General features: G+C 46.8%; 2 protein-coding genes across 6 annotated transcripts in view; both read left to right on the top strand.

Moving 5' to 3' along the window:
- LOC117670411 (adhesion G protein-coupled receptor G1-like) overlaps positions 1-800 on the top strand; it is a 73,174-nt gene extending 72,374 nt beyond the window's left edge. For all 4 annotated transcript variants that reach the window (XM_087877050.1, XM_087877048.1, XM_087877049.1 and 1 more), the window contains one exon: positions 394-800. In XM_087877050.1, coding sequence (XP_087733176.1) covers positions 394-509 — 116 coding nt within the window. In that variant the 3' untranslated portion in view covers positions 510-800. The remainder of the gene's footprint in view (positions 1-393) is intronic.
- A 9,034-nt stretch (positions 801-9,834) lies between these two features.
- LOC132711840 (adhesion G protein-coupled receptor G1-like) overlaps positions 9,835-15,560 on the top strand; it is a 30,562-nt gene continuing 24,836 nt past the window's right edge. Inside the window, exon 1 of one of the 2 annotated variants that reach the window (XM_087877047.1) lies at positions 9,835-10,073. The gene's annotated coding sequence lies outside the window, so the exon portion shown is untranslated. The remainder of the gene's footprint in view (positions 10,074-15,560) is intronic. The other variant, XM_087877046.1, reaches the window with a different exon arrangement.

The raw sequence follows: 15,560 nt of genomic DNA, 5'->3' as shown, positions 1-15,560 counted from the left end.
GTTATTCCTACAGTACAACATTACAGTGCAGTCAGTGGTGGAATTCAAAAATTTTTACTACCGATTCTGTGGGTGTAGCTTGGTGGGCGTGGTGTGGCTTGGTGGGCGTGGCTTGGTGGGTGTGGCAGGGGAAGGATACTGCAAAATCTCCATTCCCTCCCCACTCCTGGGGGAAGGATAGTGCAAAATCCCCATTCCCTCCCCACTCCTGGGGCCAGCCAGAGATGGTATTTGCCGGTTCTCCGAACTACTCAAAATTTCTGCTACGGGTTCTGCAGAATCTGTCAGAACCTGCTGAATTTCACCCCTGACTGCAGTTCTATCCATGTATTTGAATTCCTCACTCCCTTCCAGGAACTGCTTAACATCTGTGATCTCCTCCTGTTTCTCCAGGCTTCTTCATCTTCCTTTGGTACTTGGCCAAAGTGTTGCAGTCTCGCAGGTCGAATTCCATGCAGTGCACGACTTCCAACAGCTTGAAGTTCCAGTCCAGCAGCACCAGCATCTGACCTTGTCCTGGCCAGGGGGACTTTGGATATGAAACGTTCATAGGAGGATCTTCCTGGAAACTTCTTTGGTGGACTTGGGTGACTTCATACCTCTGAGTAGCTTAGAGACAACACTGTTCTGTTTTCCTTCAACATTTGTACGGCTCTTTTTTGTAATGTAAATATTTTTTTTTTTAAATTCCTCTGGTGTAAAAAGTTTATGAGAGTACATTGAAATTTAAACTATGTATATTAAAGGCAAATTTTATTAGTGCGGATGTGATTACGTCTGGATAAACATAGCTCAAAATACTAGTTGTTTGTGTTCTGTGCCAGGCTGGTTGTTTGCGAGTGCGAGGCGCCTGGGACTAAGCCTGTCCCAGCCTGTTCTTGGAAGCCCCCTCCCACTAACAGAATGCAGTTCAGTGGTCAGAAAAGTAATGTTGTGGCAGAAGTGGGTTTCAGCAGGTTCTGACTAGTTCTGGAGAACCGGTAGTGGAAATTTTGAGTAGTTCGGAGAACTGGTAGTAAAAATTCTGACTGGCCCCGCCCCCATCTATTCTCTGCCTCCCAAGTCCCAGCTGATCGGGAGGAAATGGGGATTTTGCAGCATCCTTCCCCTGGATTGGGGCAGGAATGGAGATTTTACAGTATCCTTCCCCTGCCACACCCACCAAGCCACGGCCAAAGAACCGGTAGTAAAAATTTTTGAAACCCACCACTGTGTTGTGGCTTGTTGGCCACCGGCCCCTCCAGCAGCCGAATCAGAGGCGGAGGAGGAGTGGGAGTTGGGGTCAGCATCAAGGCAATCTGAGAGCTCCGAGGGGGAAGAGGGAATGGAGCTGTCAGAGAGAGAGAGAGAGAGAGAGAGAGAGAGAGAGAGAGAGAGAGAGAGAGAGAAAGAGAGAGGATAGATAGATAGATAGATAGATAGATAGATAGATAGATAGATAGATAGATAGATAGAGATGATAGATAGAGAAAGAGAGAGAGAGAGAGGATAGATAGAGATAAAGAGAGAGAGAGAGAGAGAGATGATAGAGATAAAGAGAGAGAGAGAGAGAGAAGGAGGGGCAGAGCCTGGGCCGTCTGTCAGCCCTCAGATGGAGAGTCAACAGCCCCCAGGTCTGGAGGTGGCTGATGAGGAAGAGGAGGAAGAGCTGGGTCCAGTGACTGACGCAAGGATGCGCAGAAGGCAGAGGAGAGGAGAGCAGTGGAAATATGTGGGCTGATCCTCGGGACGGAAGGGTCACCGCTGCTAGCGAAGCCCCACCCTAGCTCCGGGGATCAAAGGCAGGGGGCGGAGATGAATAGGTTTGTCAGACAACGATTCATCTGCCATCCGGATGGACTTGTTAGCCTGCGTTGAGAGAGAAACTTTTTGCTGGCGCTCCTAATAAAGGAATCTTTGAGAACTTCAGAGGGTTTGTCGTGTTTGGGGAGCTGGGTCAGAACAAGTAAGCTCCTGCACTTAGCCACGAAAAGCCAATTTCCTGGTTGTGAGAGCAATTAATCAATGGAACAGCTCCTCTCCCAGAGTTGTGGGTGCTCCATCACTGGAGGTTTTCAAGAAAAGATCGGACAAGATAGTATAAGGACTCCTGCCTTGGGCAAGGGGTTAGACTACAAGACCTCCAGGGTCCCTTCCAGTTCTCAGATTCTATGATCTGGCCCTCTGCCTTTCCTCTTTTCTTCTGGGGCCCGTTCACAAAACAATACAGCAGTTTTCTTTCGAAAGCTTACCTAAGAAATGTTGATGCAAGAGAAGACCACAAATGACCTTCCTCCTTTGTCTCTTGGGTAAAATACAAAACAAAAAACCCACACACACACAACATGAAATAAAGGCAGCGTCTGTCTCTGGGTCTCATACATGCTCCAGAAGGGCAACAGTCATCATTCATTTAGCCATTTATTGTCAGGCCTGGGGAAGCAGTGGCTAGAATGCAGTCCTGGAGGCTAACTCTGCCCGCAGTCTGAGGTTCAACTTGACTGGTTCAAGGTTGACTCAGCCTTCCATCTTTCTGAGATCGCTAAAAAGAGGACCCAGATTGTTTGGGGGGCAAGAGGCTGACTCTGTAAACCACCCAGAAGTGCTGGAAAGTCGGATCAACCGAAGAGCAGCAATAAATAAGGACTAATCTTGGACACCTGGCAAATGCGGCACTTCCCTCTAGAGGGCGCTAAAAGACCACCCAATGCACTTAGCGGAAATGGCGAAAATTTCAGCATATTTGAAGGACTATACACAAGAAAGATACATATCGGAATGGAGAAGATGGATTGATTATATTCAAAATAAGTATCAGACAAGAAAATATCAAATAGCTTATGAATGAATGTTAAACTTTATTTTAGAAGTATCATGTTATCCATAGTGGAGTTAAGGTTTGCGGGGGGAGGAATAGGTAGTTTAAGAATAGTTAGGCTAATTTAGCTTATGATTGTTAATTGAAATACCCTGTATTTTGCTCTGGGAAGTCTGGGTGGGGGGAGGGTGGGAAAAGGGTGGGGGGAATATTGAGGGGGGGGGAATTTTCTTTGTAAAACTTTTCAATTTAAAAAAAAAAAGATCACCCAATGCAAATTGGCTGCTGTTGCACATAAAATTGTCTTTATTGGATGCAGCCAAAGACAAACCTATTTTAATGTAGACTGCGGACATCACTGGATGGAATTGGAAGCAGGATTGAGAGAGTAAGGTGCAGGGGTGAAATGCTCCCGGTTCGGACCGGATCGCCCAATCCGGTAGCGATGGTGGCGGGTGGTTCAGAGAACCGGTAGCAAAAATCTCTGCCCCCACCCCACCACCACCATGCCCAGCTGAGCTGCAGGATCATCAGAGGCTTTTTAAAAACTTTTAAAAGCATTTTTTCTACAACCTCTTCTGATGAAAAATGTTTTTAAAAGTAAAAAAAAAAGCCTCTGATGATTGCGCGGCTCAGCTGGGATCGTCAGAGGCTTTTCAAAGCATTTTTTCCTGCAACCTCTTGGCCGAAGAGGTGGTAAAAAAAATACTTGGAAAAGACTCTGGCGATCCCAGCTGAGTTGCCTGATCGGCAGAGGCTTTTCAAGGCATTAGAAAAAATGCTTTGAAAAGTTTTTTTTAAAAAAAAGTTGGCCACGCCCACCCAGTCACATTACCCCCCCCCCAGCCACGCCCACAGAACCGGTAGTAACCAATTTTACATTTCACCCCTGGTAAGGTGCTAAATTAGAAAAAAACAACCACTTGCTTCAGAGTTTAAAACAGTTTCCCAAAGTTGCTGACTGTATTTCTTAACTGAGAAAAAGAGAGAAGAAATGTTAGTAGAGAAATTGTCCTCTATTCTGCAAATGAACTGCTTCTGCATTTTCTAGTACAGTTAATCTTCGACTTATGACTACATTTCAGCCCAAACTTTCTATTGCTAAGCGAGAGAGTTGTTAAGACAGTGTTGCCACCGTTTTATGACCTTTCTTGCCACAGTTGCTAAGTGAATCGCTGCCGTTATTAAGCGAGTCACACGGTTGTTAAGTGAATCTGGCTTCCCAGTGGACTTTGCTTGTCCGAAGGGGATCCCGTGACCCCGGGATATTCCAACCCGTCATAAATATGAGTCAGCGGCCAAGCGTTTTAATTTGCATCGCATGACCATGAGGATGATGCAAAGGTCGTAAGTGTGAAAAATGGTCACTTTTGTAACTTTGAATGGTCACTAAATGAATGGTTTTTAAGTCGAGGACTACCTGTAATGTAACCAGGCAGGATGCCTCGTTTAAAAAGACTCTTAAATGACAGTCACTTATCTGAAATAGTATAGATCAGTGATGGCCAACCTTTTTGCCATCGTGTGCCAAAAGCGTGGGGAGCATGGGGGATTGTGCGTGTGCGTGCCCACACCCATAATTCAATGCCCCACCACACCCCGCACCCCCGCGCATGCGCACGCGACCCACCCGTGCTACCCTCGCTTTTGGCACATGACGGTAAAAAGGTTAACGGTGGGCCCAGTAGACCCGTTTTTTGCCCTCCCCAGACTCCAGAGGCTTCCTTGGAGCCTGGGGAGGGTTAAAACAGCCTTCCCCACCCCTGCAGAGGCCCTCCAGAGGCCGGAAATGGCCCGTTTCCCGACTTCCAGTGGGCCCAGAAGGCCCAAAAATCAGCTGGCCAGTATGCACTGGAGCTGTGCTAGGGCAACGTTAACGTGCCCACAGATATGGCTCCGTGTGCCACCTGTGGCATCAGTGCCATAGGTTCGCCATCATGGGTATAGGTTCTCCTGGTTGAGCAGGAGGTTGGACTAGAAGACCTCCAAGGTTCCTTCCAGCTCGCTCATTCATTCATTCATTCATTCATTCATTCATTCATTCATTCATTCATTCATTCATTCATTCTGTTCTGTCCCCGTCTCACACACGCACACAAACAGATATCCAGGGGTTAAATAAAACTGGCAGACAACAAATTCTTTCGATAAGAGGATTGGCAGCAACCCAGTAGCTGCTTGCCAAGAACTTTACCCATAAAGGGAGGGGTTGTTCCTCCGACAGATAAAGCCAAACAAGATACACACAGTTCAAGAATTGTCAAGTCCAGTCCGTATTAAATCCAAGGCAGATATCGTCATTGCAAAGATACAATGTGACTCGCTAGTAGTTAGTTTTGTCCGTCACAGAGTCTGAATGGCCACCTCACCCCCTTATATCCCCTGTGGGGTGTGGTCCAGTGACTCAGCTTAATCTCTGGCACGCCTCCTTTTCTGCTGCGTGTGCTTGTCTCTCCGACGCTGGCGTGGATCCAGCCAAGACTTATCTCTGTCACTGTCCGACTGCGAGGAGATACCTGGCTCCTGGCCAATCTCTTCTCCCTCGGGAGACACCTGAGGCATTGCCAGAGAGGAGGGTCCTGGAGAGGGAGGCCTGGCCAACTCCTCTCCTTCATGTTCGGAGCCTTCTCCCTCCGATAAGTCGGCCTCGGGGGTCGGAGTCACAACACATTCATTCATTCATTCATTCATTCATTCATTCATTCATTCATTCATTCATTCATTTTCATTCATTCATTCATTCAGGCTCACATTTGATCCTGATCAGTTTCCACCCTTGTGGCACCTGCAGGGCGAATGTATCCATCCCCAGCCTGAAGGAAACCCTCCTTCAAACAGACCACAATTCCAGGTCTGTCTAATTTTCCTTGCATTCATAATGCTGCCAACAGCACAGAAGGAGGTTGGCACTGCCACATTTTGCAACCTTTTCTTTCCAGTGCTGGAATTCTGATGGGTTCCCGTCCCAAACCTCAACAGGACCGCCTCTGTTTAGCCTGAGAACCCAGACAGGGCCAGTCAGCTGTTTCAAGCAGGGGAATCCCGCAATCGGTTTCACTTAGCTTTTGAAACTGACTAGCCGGGGCTGCCGTTACCAAAATATTTATTCCCAGTTAAGGAGCTCTGTTCGTGTTCAGCGCTCCCAGCGTTGATTGAATATGCAGCGTAATTGTTTTTCCTTTTTTTAAAATTAGTTTAGAGTCGTGGGTGGGTGGTATAGTGGTTAGAATGAAGTATTGCAGGCTAATTCTGCCCACTGCAGCTGCCAGCATTTTGGCAGTTCGATCCTGACTGGCTCAAGGTTGGCCCAGCCTTCCATCCTTCCGAGGTGGGTAAAATGAGGACCCAGATTGTTGGGGGCAAGAGGCTGACTCTGTCAACTACTTAGAGAGGGCTGGAAAGTGGTATGTGCTATGGCTATTGTCTTTCCTTCCTTCCTTCCTTCCTTCCTTCCTTCCTTCCTTCCTTCCTTCCTTCCTTCCTTCCTTCCTTCCTTCCTTCCTTCTTTCCTTCCTTCCTTCCTTCCTTCCTTCCTGTTAGAATGCAGTATTGCAGGCTAACTCTGCCCACTGCTAGGAGTTCAATTCTCACCGGCTCAAGAGGTTGACTCAGCCTTCCATCCTTCTGAGGTGGGTAAAATGAGGACCCAGATTGTTGGGGGCAAGAGGCTGACTCTGTAAATCGCTTAGAGAGGGCTGGAAAGCAGTGTGAAGCGGTATATAAGTCTTAAGTGCTGTTGCTATTATAATATAAAATACAAAAATACAGAAGAAAATAGTAGGAAAATAAGGGAGGGAGAAGGGAAAGCAAAAGTATAGGAAAAAAAAAAAGAAAAAGGATGGACTTCCCACTCTCTTTGGTGCAGTAAAATATACCACCAAACCTAATTTTTTTTACTTTTACATAGTAGTATAAAGTAGCAATTTCTACAACAACAAACCTATCGATTCATTAAAACCCCAAATCAAAGTTTCATTTTCCCCCCACCTCAAGCACAAAGTCCAGAAGCTGTTTCCAAGTAGAAACAAACCCAGACCACCCCAACGATGCCCTTGAAGTGATGTCCCGGTGCCTGGAGGCCGTGCGGATCTGAATGGGGAGGAACAGGCTTAGGCTCAACCCATCCAAGACCGAGTGGCTGTGGTTTCCGACGTCCCGATATAGTCAGTTGACGCCATTGCTGACTATTGGGGGTGAATCGCTGGCCCCCACGGAGAGGGCGCGCAAATTGGGTGTCCTCCTGGATTCACGGCTGTCTTTAGAAGAGCAGTTGATGGCCGTGACTGGGAGGATTTTTCATCAGGTTCGCCTGATTCGCCAGTTGCGTCCCTTTCTGGATCGGGACTCCTTACGCACGGTCACTCATGCCCTCGTCACCTCCCACCTGGACTATTGTAATGCTCTCTACATGGGGCTCCCCTTGAGGAGCACCCGGAGGCTCCAACTGGCGCAGAGTGCGGCCGCGCGGGTGGTAATGGGAGCGACATGGCATTCCCATGTAACACCCCTCCTGCGTGAGCTGCACTGGCTCCCGGTGGTCTTCCGGGTGCGCTTCAAGGTTTTGGTTACCACCTTTAAAGCGCTCCATGGCTTAGGACCTGGGTACTTGTGGGACCGCCTACTACCATCAATAGCCTCCCACCGGCCGGTACGCTCCCATAGAGAGGGGCTCCTCCTGGTGCCGTCAGCCAAACAATATCGACTGGCGGCCCCCAGGGGGAGAGCCTTCTCTGTGGGGGCACCTACTATCTGGAATGAGCTCCCCCCGGAGATACGGAGGATCCCGGATCTGCGCACCTTCCGCCGCGCCTTAAAGACCTTACTATTTCACCAGGCGGGCCTGGCCTAATTTTCTCCCTCTTTTTAAATTTTTTTTAATTTTTAATATTTTTTAGTATTTTATATATTCAAATGTTTAAATTTGTTTTAAATTGATTTTAATCTGTCTGGGCCAAAACTATTTAATTTGATTTTATTTCTGCTTTTTAAATTTTGTATGTATGTATTTTATTGTTGGCTGTGCACCGCCCTGAGTCCTTCAGGAGTAGAACATCAAATAAAAGTAAAAAGTAAAGTAAAGTAAAAGTAATTGTGGTTCCCCCCCCCTTTAATTAAAGCAGCCAATTTTGCCATCTCTGCTAACTCCATCAACTCCATCAGCCATTCCTCCATTGTGGGGATCGAAATGTCCTTCCATTTTTGTGCATAAAGTAATCTTGCTGCCATCAACATATAAGCCCAGCATAATTTGAACAAATGTCGTTGAACTGGATAACGCTCTGAGCTTTAAAATATATTTGGAAGAGAAAATCCATGGTAGGGCTGTAGCAGTCGCAGGTTAGGGGAAGGGAACGCAGAGCTCTGCAGGTGTTTCTTCCCAGGGGGAGGGAGAAAACACTGAATGATTCTATGTTAACAGAATAACTTAATAAATACTGTTATTAATATTTATTTAATATTTATTTAATAATATATTATTAAATATAAAAATAACTGTTGAATGAACAGAGTTGGAAGGGACCATGGAGGTCTTCTAGTCCAGCCCCCTGCTCAGGCAGGATAACCCTATACAGATAGTCCTCGACATACAACAGTTCATTTAGTGACTGTTCAAAGATACAACGGCACTGGAAAAATGAGTTATGGGTGTTTTTCACACTTATGACCGTTTCAGCAGCCTCATGTTCATGTGATCAAAATTCAGATGCTTGGCAACTGACTCATATTTATGACGGTTGCAATGTCCTGGGGTCACGTGATCCCTTTTTGCGACCTTCTGACAAGCAAAGTCAATGGGGAAATCAGATTCGCTTAACAGCCATGCTACTAATTTAACTGCAGTCATTTCCTTAATAAGTATGGCAAGTAGGAGCCTGAGTGGCATAGGAGGCTAATGCCTCCTACTAAGGCAGCATTTAACATCCAGCTGCCTGCAATTACTGCGAGTTCAATTCTCACCAGGCTCAAGGTCGACTCAGCCTTCCATCCTTTCTAAGGTGGGTAAAATGAGGACCCAGATTGTGGGGGCAATAAGCTGACTTTGTATAAAAATATACAAAGTATGAAGGCTATTGCTTAACGCATTGTAAGCCGCCCTGAGTCTCCAAAGAAGGGTGGCATATAAACAAATAAATAAATAAAAAAAGATGTAGCAAGATGAGCCGCAGTGGCACAGTGGTGAGAGTGCAGTACTGCAGGCTACTTCTGCTGATCACCGGCTGCCAGCAGTTTGGCAGTTCGAATCTCTCCAGGCTCAAGGTCGACTCAGCCTTCCATCCTTTCTAAGGTAGGTAAAATGAGGACCCAGATTGTGGGGGCAATACGGCATATCTATATCTATATCTATATCTATATCTATATCTATATCTATATCTATATCTATATCTATATCTATATCTATCTATCTATCTATCTATCTATCTATCTATCTATCTATCTATCTATCTATCTATCTATCTATCTATCTATCTATAAAGTAAGGTTGTAAAACGGGACAAAACTCACTTAAATAACTGCTTATCAACAGAAATTTGGGGCTCCATTGAGGTCGTTAAGCCAAGGACTACCTATACCATTGCAGACAAACGGTGGTCCGCTCTCTTCTTAAAAACGTCCACAACTTCTGGAGGCCAGTCGTTCCACCGACGAATTGTTCTTAATTCCATCTATAGGCTTAAGAATAAGCTTTGCTTACCACGGAATTTCATCCTACCCCGTCATCGTTCTCAAAAAAGATTCTTCGGTATCGGTGAGTGAGTTTTTATTCTTGCCCAAGCCAAAAAAAAAAAAGGGAAGGAAGGGGGGAAAGAAGAGGAAGGAGGGAAGGAGTTTGCAGAAGGAGAATTAGCCTCAAACACACCAAGCAACGGCCGAGCGAGCCAAGGCTAAAGTCTCTGGTGGTTGCAACGGCGGGGGCGGCCGGCGGCACCCACGAACTTTCCCCATCCTCAGCCCAATTTCAAGACGCGCATCTTGGATGCCCTTTGGCGCCCGCCCCGATCCTCATCTCCTTGAGCCCCCCACGTCCTGCCACCCACGGAGAACCGGATTCCACTCGCGGGAAGGCGGTGCGAAGAGACGCCTCTCCCCCACGCCTCCCACAGCTCCCCCGGTGACCGTCCTCACGTGGGCCACGAAGGGGGGAAAAAAAAAACCCGCCTGGATCGAGCGCAGATCAAACCTCCGCTGATCGTCGCTTGAGTTCTTAGCTTGCGCTTAAGAAGAGGAAAGCGCAGCAGAGGAAAAGCGCCGCCGGCCGGCAGAGGAAAAGTTGCAGGTAAACTGTTGCGGGGCTTCGCCCCAAGACTCCTTGCCTCGAAGTTGCGACTGTCCCACCTGGGCGACCCCAACACGCGGCTGCACTGGAGGAGGGGGACTTAGCTGGAGGGTCTGGGGGAAATTCAAGCGAGCCGGAGTCGGTTTCCGACCTTCTTTTCTGGCAAGGTGAGGGGCCAGAAACCGGTTGGCAATCAGGCAGTTTTACCTTTGGGGATTCGGGGGTCTTCCCTCCGGACCCCTGGATTCCAGAATAACACAGATATGAAGGGACTTTGGAGGTAGAGGTAGAATGAATGAGCTGGAAGGGACTTCAGAGGTCTTCTAGTCCAGCCTTCTTCGCAAGCAGGAAAACCTATACCAATTCAGACAAGTAGCTGTCCAGTCTCTTCTTAAAATCCTCCACAACTTCTGGTGGCCAGCTGTTCCGCTGGTTAATTGTCCTCACTGTTAGGAAGTCTCTCTTTAATTCCAGGTTGCTTCTCTTTAGTTTCCATCCATTGTTTCTTGTCTTGCATTCTGGTGCTTTGGAGAATAATATTCAAGGTGTTGGTTCTCATCTTCAAAGCGCTCCATGGCTTAGGACCCGGTTACTTACGAGACCACCTTCTGCCTCCGATAACCTCCCACCAGCCAACACACTCCCACAGAGAGGGCCTCCTCAGGGTGCCGTCTGTCAGGCAATGTTGGCTGGCGACCCCCCTCCGGGGAAGAGCCTTCTCTGTGGGGGCACCTGCCCTCTGGAATGAGCTACCCGACTAATCCCGGACCTCCGGACCTTCCGCTGGGCCCTGAAGACTTTTTTATTTCCGCAAGCCGGGCTGGGTTAAAAAAATTTTAATTGGGGAATTTTATGGGTAAGGGGTTTTAAATTGGAGAAGCCTAAGATAATTTAATTTCGTTTTAATGTATTTTAATATTTGTATTGTGTGTTTTTAATTCTGGCTGTTCACCGCCCCAAGTCCTTCGGGAGAGGGGGGCGGCATAAAAATTTAATAAATAAATAAATAAATAAATAAATAAATAAATAAATAAATAAATAAATAAATAAATAAAATTTGATAATAATGGCCCTGGTGGCTCAGCAGACTAAAGCACTGTGATTAACACCAGCTGCCTGCAATTACTGCAAGTTCAAATCTCGCCAGGCTCAAGGTTGACTCAGCCTTCCATCTTTTCAGAGGTAGGTAAAATGAGGACCCGGATTGTGGGGGCAATAAACTGACTTTGTATAAATATACAAAAGTATGAAGGCTATTGCTTAACGCATTGTAAGCCGCCCTGAGTCTCCAGAGAAGGGCGGCATATAAATCAAATAAATATATATATATAATAATAATAAATAATAATTTGAGACCCCCCTCTTTTTTGTGGCAGCCCCTCAACTACTGGATACTGCTCTCATGTTCTTCTTTTCTTTTAGACTAGGCAAACCCGAATCCTACAGCTGTTCTTTGTATGTTTTAGTCTCCAGGCCTTTGATCATCTTAGTTGCTCTTCTTTGAACTTTTTCCAAAGTCTCAACATCTTTTTTTTTTTAATATGGTGTCCTAAATTGGTTGCAGTATTCCAGGTGTGGTCTTACTAGGGTTTTATAATGTGGCACTAAGACTTCAGGTCTTCTAGTCCAATTCCTTGCATAAACAGGATATCGTTCTGGACAAACGGCTGTCCAATCTCTTCTTAAAAACTTCCAGTGTTGGAGCATTCACAACTTCTGAAGATAAGCCGTTACATTGGTTAATTGTTCTCACTGTTAAGAAATTTCTCCTTCGTTCTAGGTTTGCTCTCTCCTTAACAAGCTTCCATCCATTGCTTCTTGTCCTGCCTTCTGGTGCTTTGGAGAATAGCTTGACTCCCTCTTCTTTGGGGCAGCCCCTCAAATATTGGAAAACTGCTATCCTGTCTCCCCTGGTCCTTCTCTTCACTAGACTAGCCAGGCGCAGTTCCTGCAATCGTTCATCGTATGTTTTAGCCTCCGGTCCCCTAATCATCCTTGGTTGCTCTTCTCCGCACTTTTTCCAGAGTCTCCACATCTGTTTTATATCGTGGCGACCAAAACTGGGTGCAATATTCCATTATATAGGGTATAGGGTTTCCTGCTTGAGTAGTGGGTTGGACTAGAAGACCTCCAAGGTCCCTTCGAACTCTGTTATTCTTGCCATGTCACTTGGCTGGCTGGTTCACATCCGGTGTGCAACAGGGAACTATTTTGAGATGTCTTTTTTCAAGAACTAATCCATTATTTGGGGTTTCTCACCCTGGGTTTGTGGAAGGGAGGGCTAAGCCTTGATAGTACAGTGGTCTATGCACCCTGTTATTAACACAGCTGCCTGCAATTTACTGCTGGTTCGAATCTCTCCAAGGCTCAAGGTTGACTCAGCCTTCCATCCTTTCTAAGGTAGGTGAAATGAGGACCCAGTTTGTGGGGGCAATAAGCTGACTTTGTATAAAATATACAAAAGAATGAAGGCTATTGCTTAACGCACTGTAAGCCGCCCTGAGTCTCCGGAGAAGGGCAGCATATAAATTGAACCAATAATATATATATATTATTGGTTCAATTTATATATATAAGAGCTGAGTGCTAAATTTCATTCTATTGTTTTTAACCCACTGTATTCAGCCAGAGGTGTCTGCGGGGATGAAAATGACCGTGGCCACAACTATGGGACTGAAGCGCCATATGTTATGGGCATCAGGTTAAAAAGGGGTGAACTTCACTCACGTGCTTGGGGCTGTCATTTTGACTTCCTGACACCCCTGCTCCATGCTGGATACCCCAGCAGTAACTCATCCAGATGTTCCTGAGTGCCATCGCTGCCTTGTTTAGCATTTTAGCTGCAGGAAGTCCTCAATTTATGACCACAGGATCAGAATTTCCATTGCTAAGCAAGGCAGCTGTTGAGTTGCGCCTGATTTTATAAACTTTTTGCCACTGCCGTTAAGCAAATCATTGCAGTTGTTAAGTGAGTGATGCAGTTGTTAAGTGAATCTGGCTTCTCCTCCCACCCCCCCCACCCCCTTGGCTTTGCTTGGCTGGGAAGGTCACAAATGGAGATCATGTGTCCCTGGGATGCTGCAACCATCATAAATACGTGACAGTTGCCAAGCAACTCAATTTTGATCATGTGACCGTAAGGATGCTGTAATGGTCATAAGTGCGAGGACTGGTTGTAGGTCACTTTTTCCCCCACCATAACTTTGAATGGTCGCTAAATGAATGGTTGTAAGTCAGGGACTGCTCATGACATAGAATCCGGAATCATGGATTGAAGTTACAGGAGCCAGTTTGGTCTAGTGGTAAGGCATCAAGCCAGAAAGCAGGAGGTGGTGAGTTCCAGTCTTGTCTTAACCATGAAAGGCAGTTAGATGACTTTGGGCTGGTCCCTCCCTCTCTCTCTCAACCCAACCTACCTCACAAGGTTGTTGTGGGGAAAATAGGAGAAGGAGGCACCATTGTCTGTGTTCGTTGCCTTGAGTTAAAATAATAAAGGCAGGGAATGAATGAATGAATGAATGACGGAGATTCTGGTTGCCCTGTGCAGAGGTTTGGATTTGATAGTCTCAAGGATCCTGGTCAATTTGTGAGACCCACAACAGCAGGCAACAAAGCAAAGACAGACAGCACACCAGAGAGGAGAGAAACCAATTTTGTTGTATACATCAGGGGTCTCCAACCTTTGCAACTTTAAGACTTGTGGACTTCAACTCCCAGAATTCCTCAGCCAGCAAAGTTGCCAAGGTTGGAGACCCCCTGGTATATACATGATGTACAATGACAATAAAGGCTTTGAACATTGAAACCAGAGTGTTGAAAAGAAATTGGTCTACATTGGGGGAGGAGAGCGAACGTGGAATGAAAGAGGAATTGAAAAAACTGAAGGACTTCAGACAGACTGAATATAGAAACTAAGAACTCCAGCAAAGTTCGCCAAAAAAGGAGAGTGAAAGTTCAGAAATGAGAAACATAAAAGAGACAGGGTGAGGAATAGAGGATAGAAGAATAAAATAGAAGAAGTGAAACAGATTATCTTCTGGGTCAGGGGTCACCAACCTTTCGGACCTCAGGGACCACTAAATTCATAATTTTAAATCCTGCGGACCACTAATATGATCTGCCTAATGACCGGCTGGGTGGGTGTGACCAGGTGGTCATGTGACTGGGTGGGTGTGGCCAACTTGATGTCACTTGCATCAAGGGGCGCCTCACTGGCCTCTACTCGCCCCTCCCCTCCCAGCCACTCCTCGCCTCCCCAGGCTCCTTAGGGCCCCAACAGGAAGCAGTTGTTGAAGCTAAACAGCCACCATGAGAAAGAGTTGGCAAAACAGCTGGCTCAGTTCAAATTGGATCTGGCCAAGAAGAACGCTCAGCAGAAGCACCTCGCTGAGGACTAGAAGCATAGGCTTTCCAAGCAGAGGGAAGACCTGCAGGAGTGCAAGGCTGGGTACCGGTGCCTGGAGGCTCAGCGGGCTGAGATAGTCAGCCAGTTCCAGGCCATGATGCAGTCCCACCAGAACGAGGCCCTTCGGCTCTTCGCCACCAGCAGCGCTTCCCTCCAGTCTTCGCCCAAAGCTCCACACCAGGAGGCTGAAGCAGACCCCAAGTCGGAATTTCTGCCTCCCTCCGACCCACACAAGAAGACCCCAAAGGGGAAGACTCTCTGCAGCAACACAAACGTTCACTGCACGTATCTGTCCTAGGGGCCCCTGATTTAGTGCAATATAAAAAATGTGAATATTTTTTCTGTGGACCACCAAAATTTTCTCGTGGACCACCAGTGGTCCACGGACCACCAGTTGGTGACCGCTGTTCTGGGTAACCAACTCTTACGTTATGGTGGTAGAGAAGTGGCTGAAACTGACAAGTACTGTACTCTGCTGTGCTGCTCGCTCACACACAGACATAAAGGTAGTTTAGTGGGCTTATTAATGTTCCCCAGCAATTCCCTTCACCAAACCCCCAGAATTGTCCCAATGAAGTCCAGCCACAAGCAGACCGATGCTAATTCACAGAGCAATGGCCAAGGAGTCTGCAAGGCACTTGAAAGTTTCCCAAAGAAGATAAACCCACCAGGCAGGCAAAATTAAATCCACAACACAAGAGGGTTCCCAAGGCAAGAAAAGTCCAGAGTTTACAAGGGACGATCCAAGTCAAGGTGTCAATCAAAAGCAAGGCAGGAATCACAACCACTAGAAAACACACTGCTAGGAAACGTACACATCATTCCCAGCATTGCCTCCATCTGTCTGCTGTGTTAAAAAGCCAGCTTCTGCTGCAGCCCATCAAAAGGGGTGAGGCTGCCTCCTTACGAGTAATCTGGCTGACCTTCTCTGCTCCTGCCTTTTCTCTGCCCTACCTGTTCTTGGATCAGGTGCAGAAGGCAGTTCCTCTTTGTCTTCGCTGACCGGCTGCAGCTACGGGCTTTTTCCACCTGAAGCCTCAGGACTTCCCTGCTGTCCTCAGCCAAATCCCTCTCAGATGGCT

The sequence above is a fragment of the Pantherophis guttatus genome, chromosome 11, assembly GCF_059756535.1.
Source record: "Pantherophis guttatus breed Tessera chromosome 11, ASM5975653v1, whole genome shotgun sequence".
In the NCBI taxonomy this organism is placed as follows: domain Eukaryota; kingdom Metazoa; phylum Chordata; class Lepidosauria; order Squamata; family Colubridae; genus Pantherophis; species Pantherophis guttatus.
The sequence above is the reverse complement of the archived record's forward strand: the minus strand, read 5'-3'. Positions and strand labels throughout refer to the sequence as shown.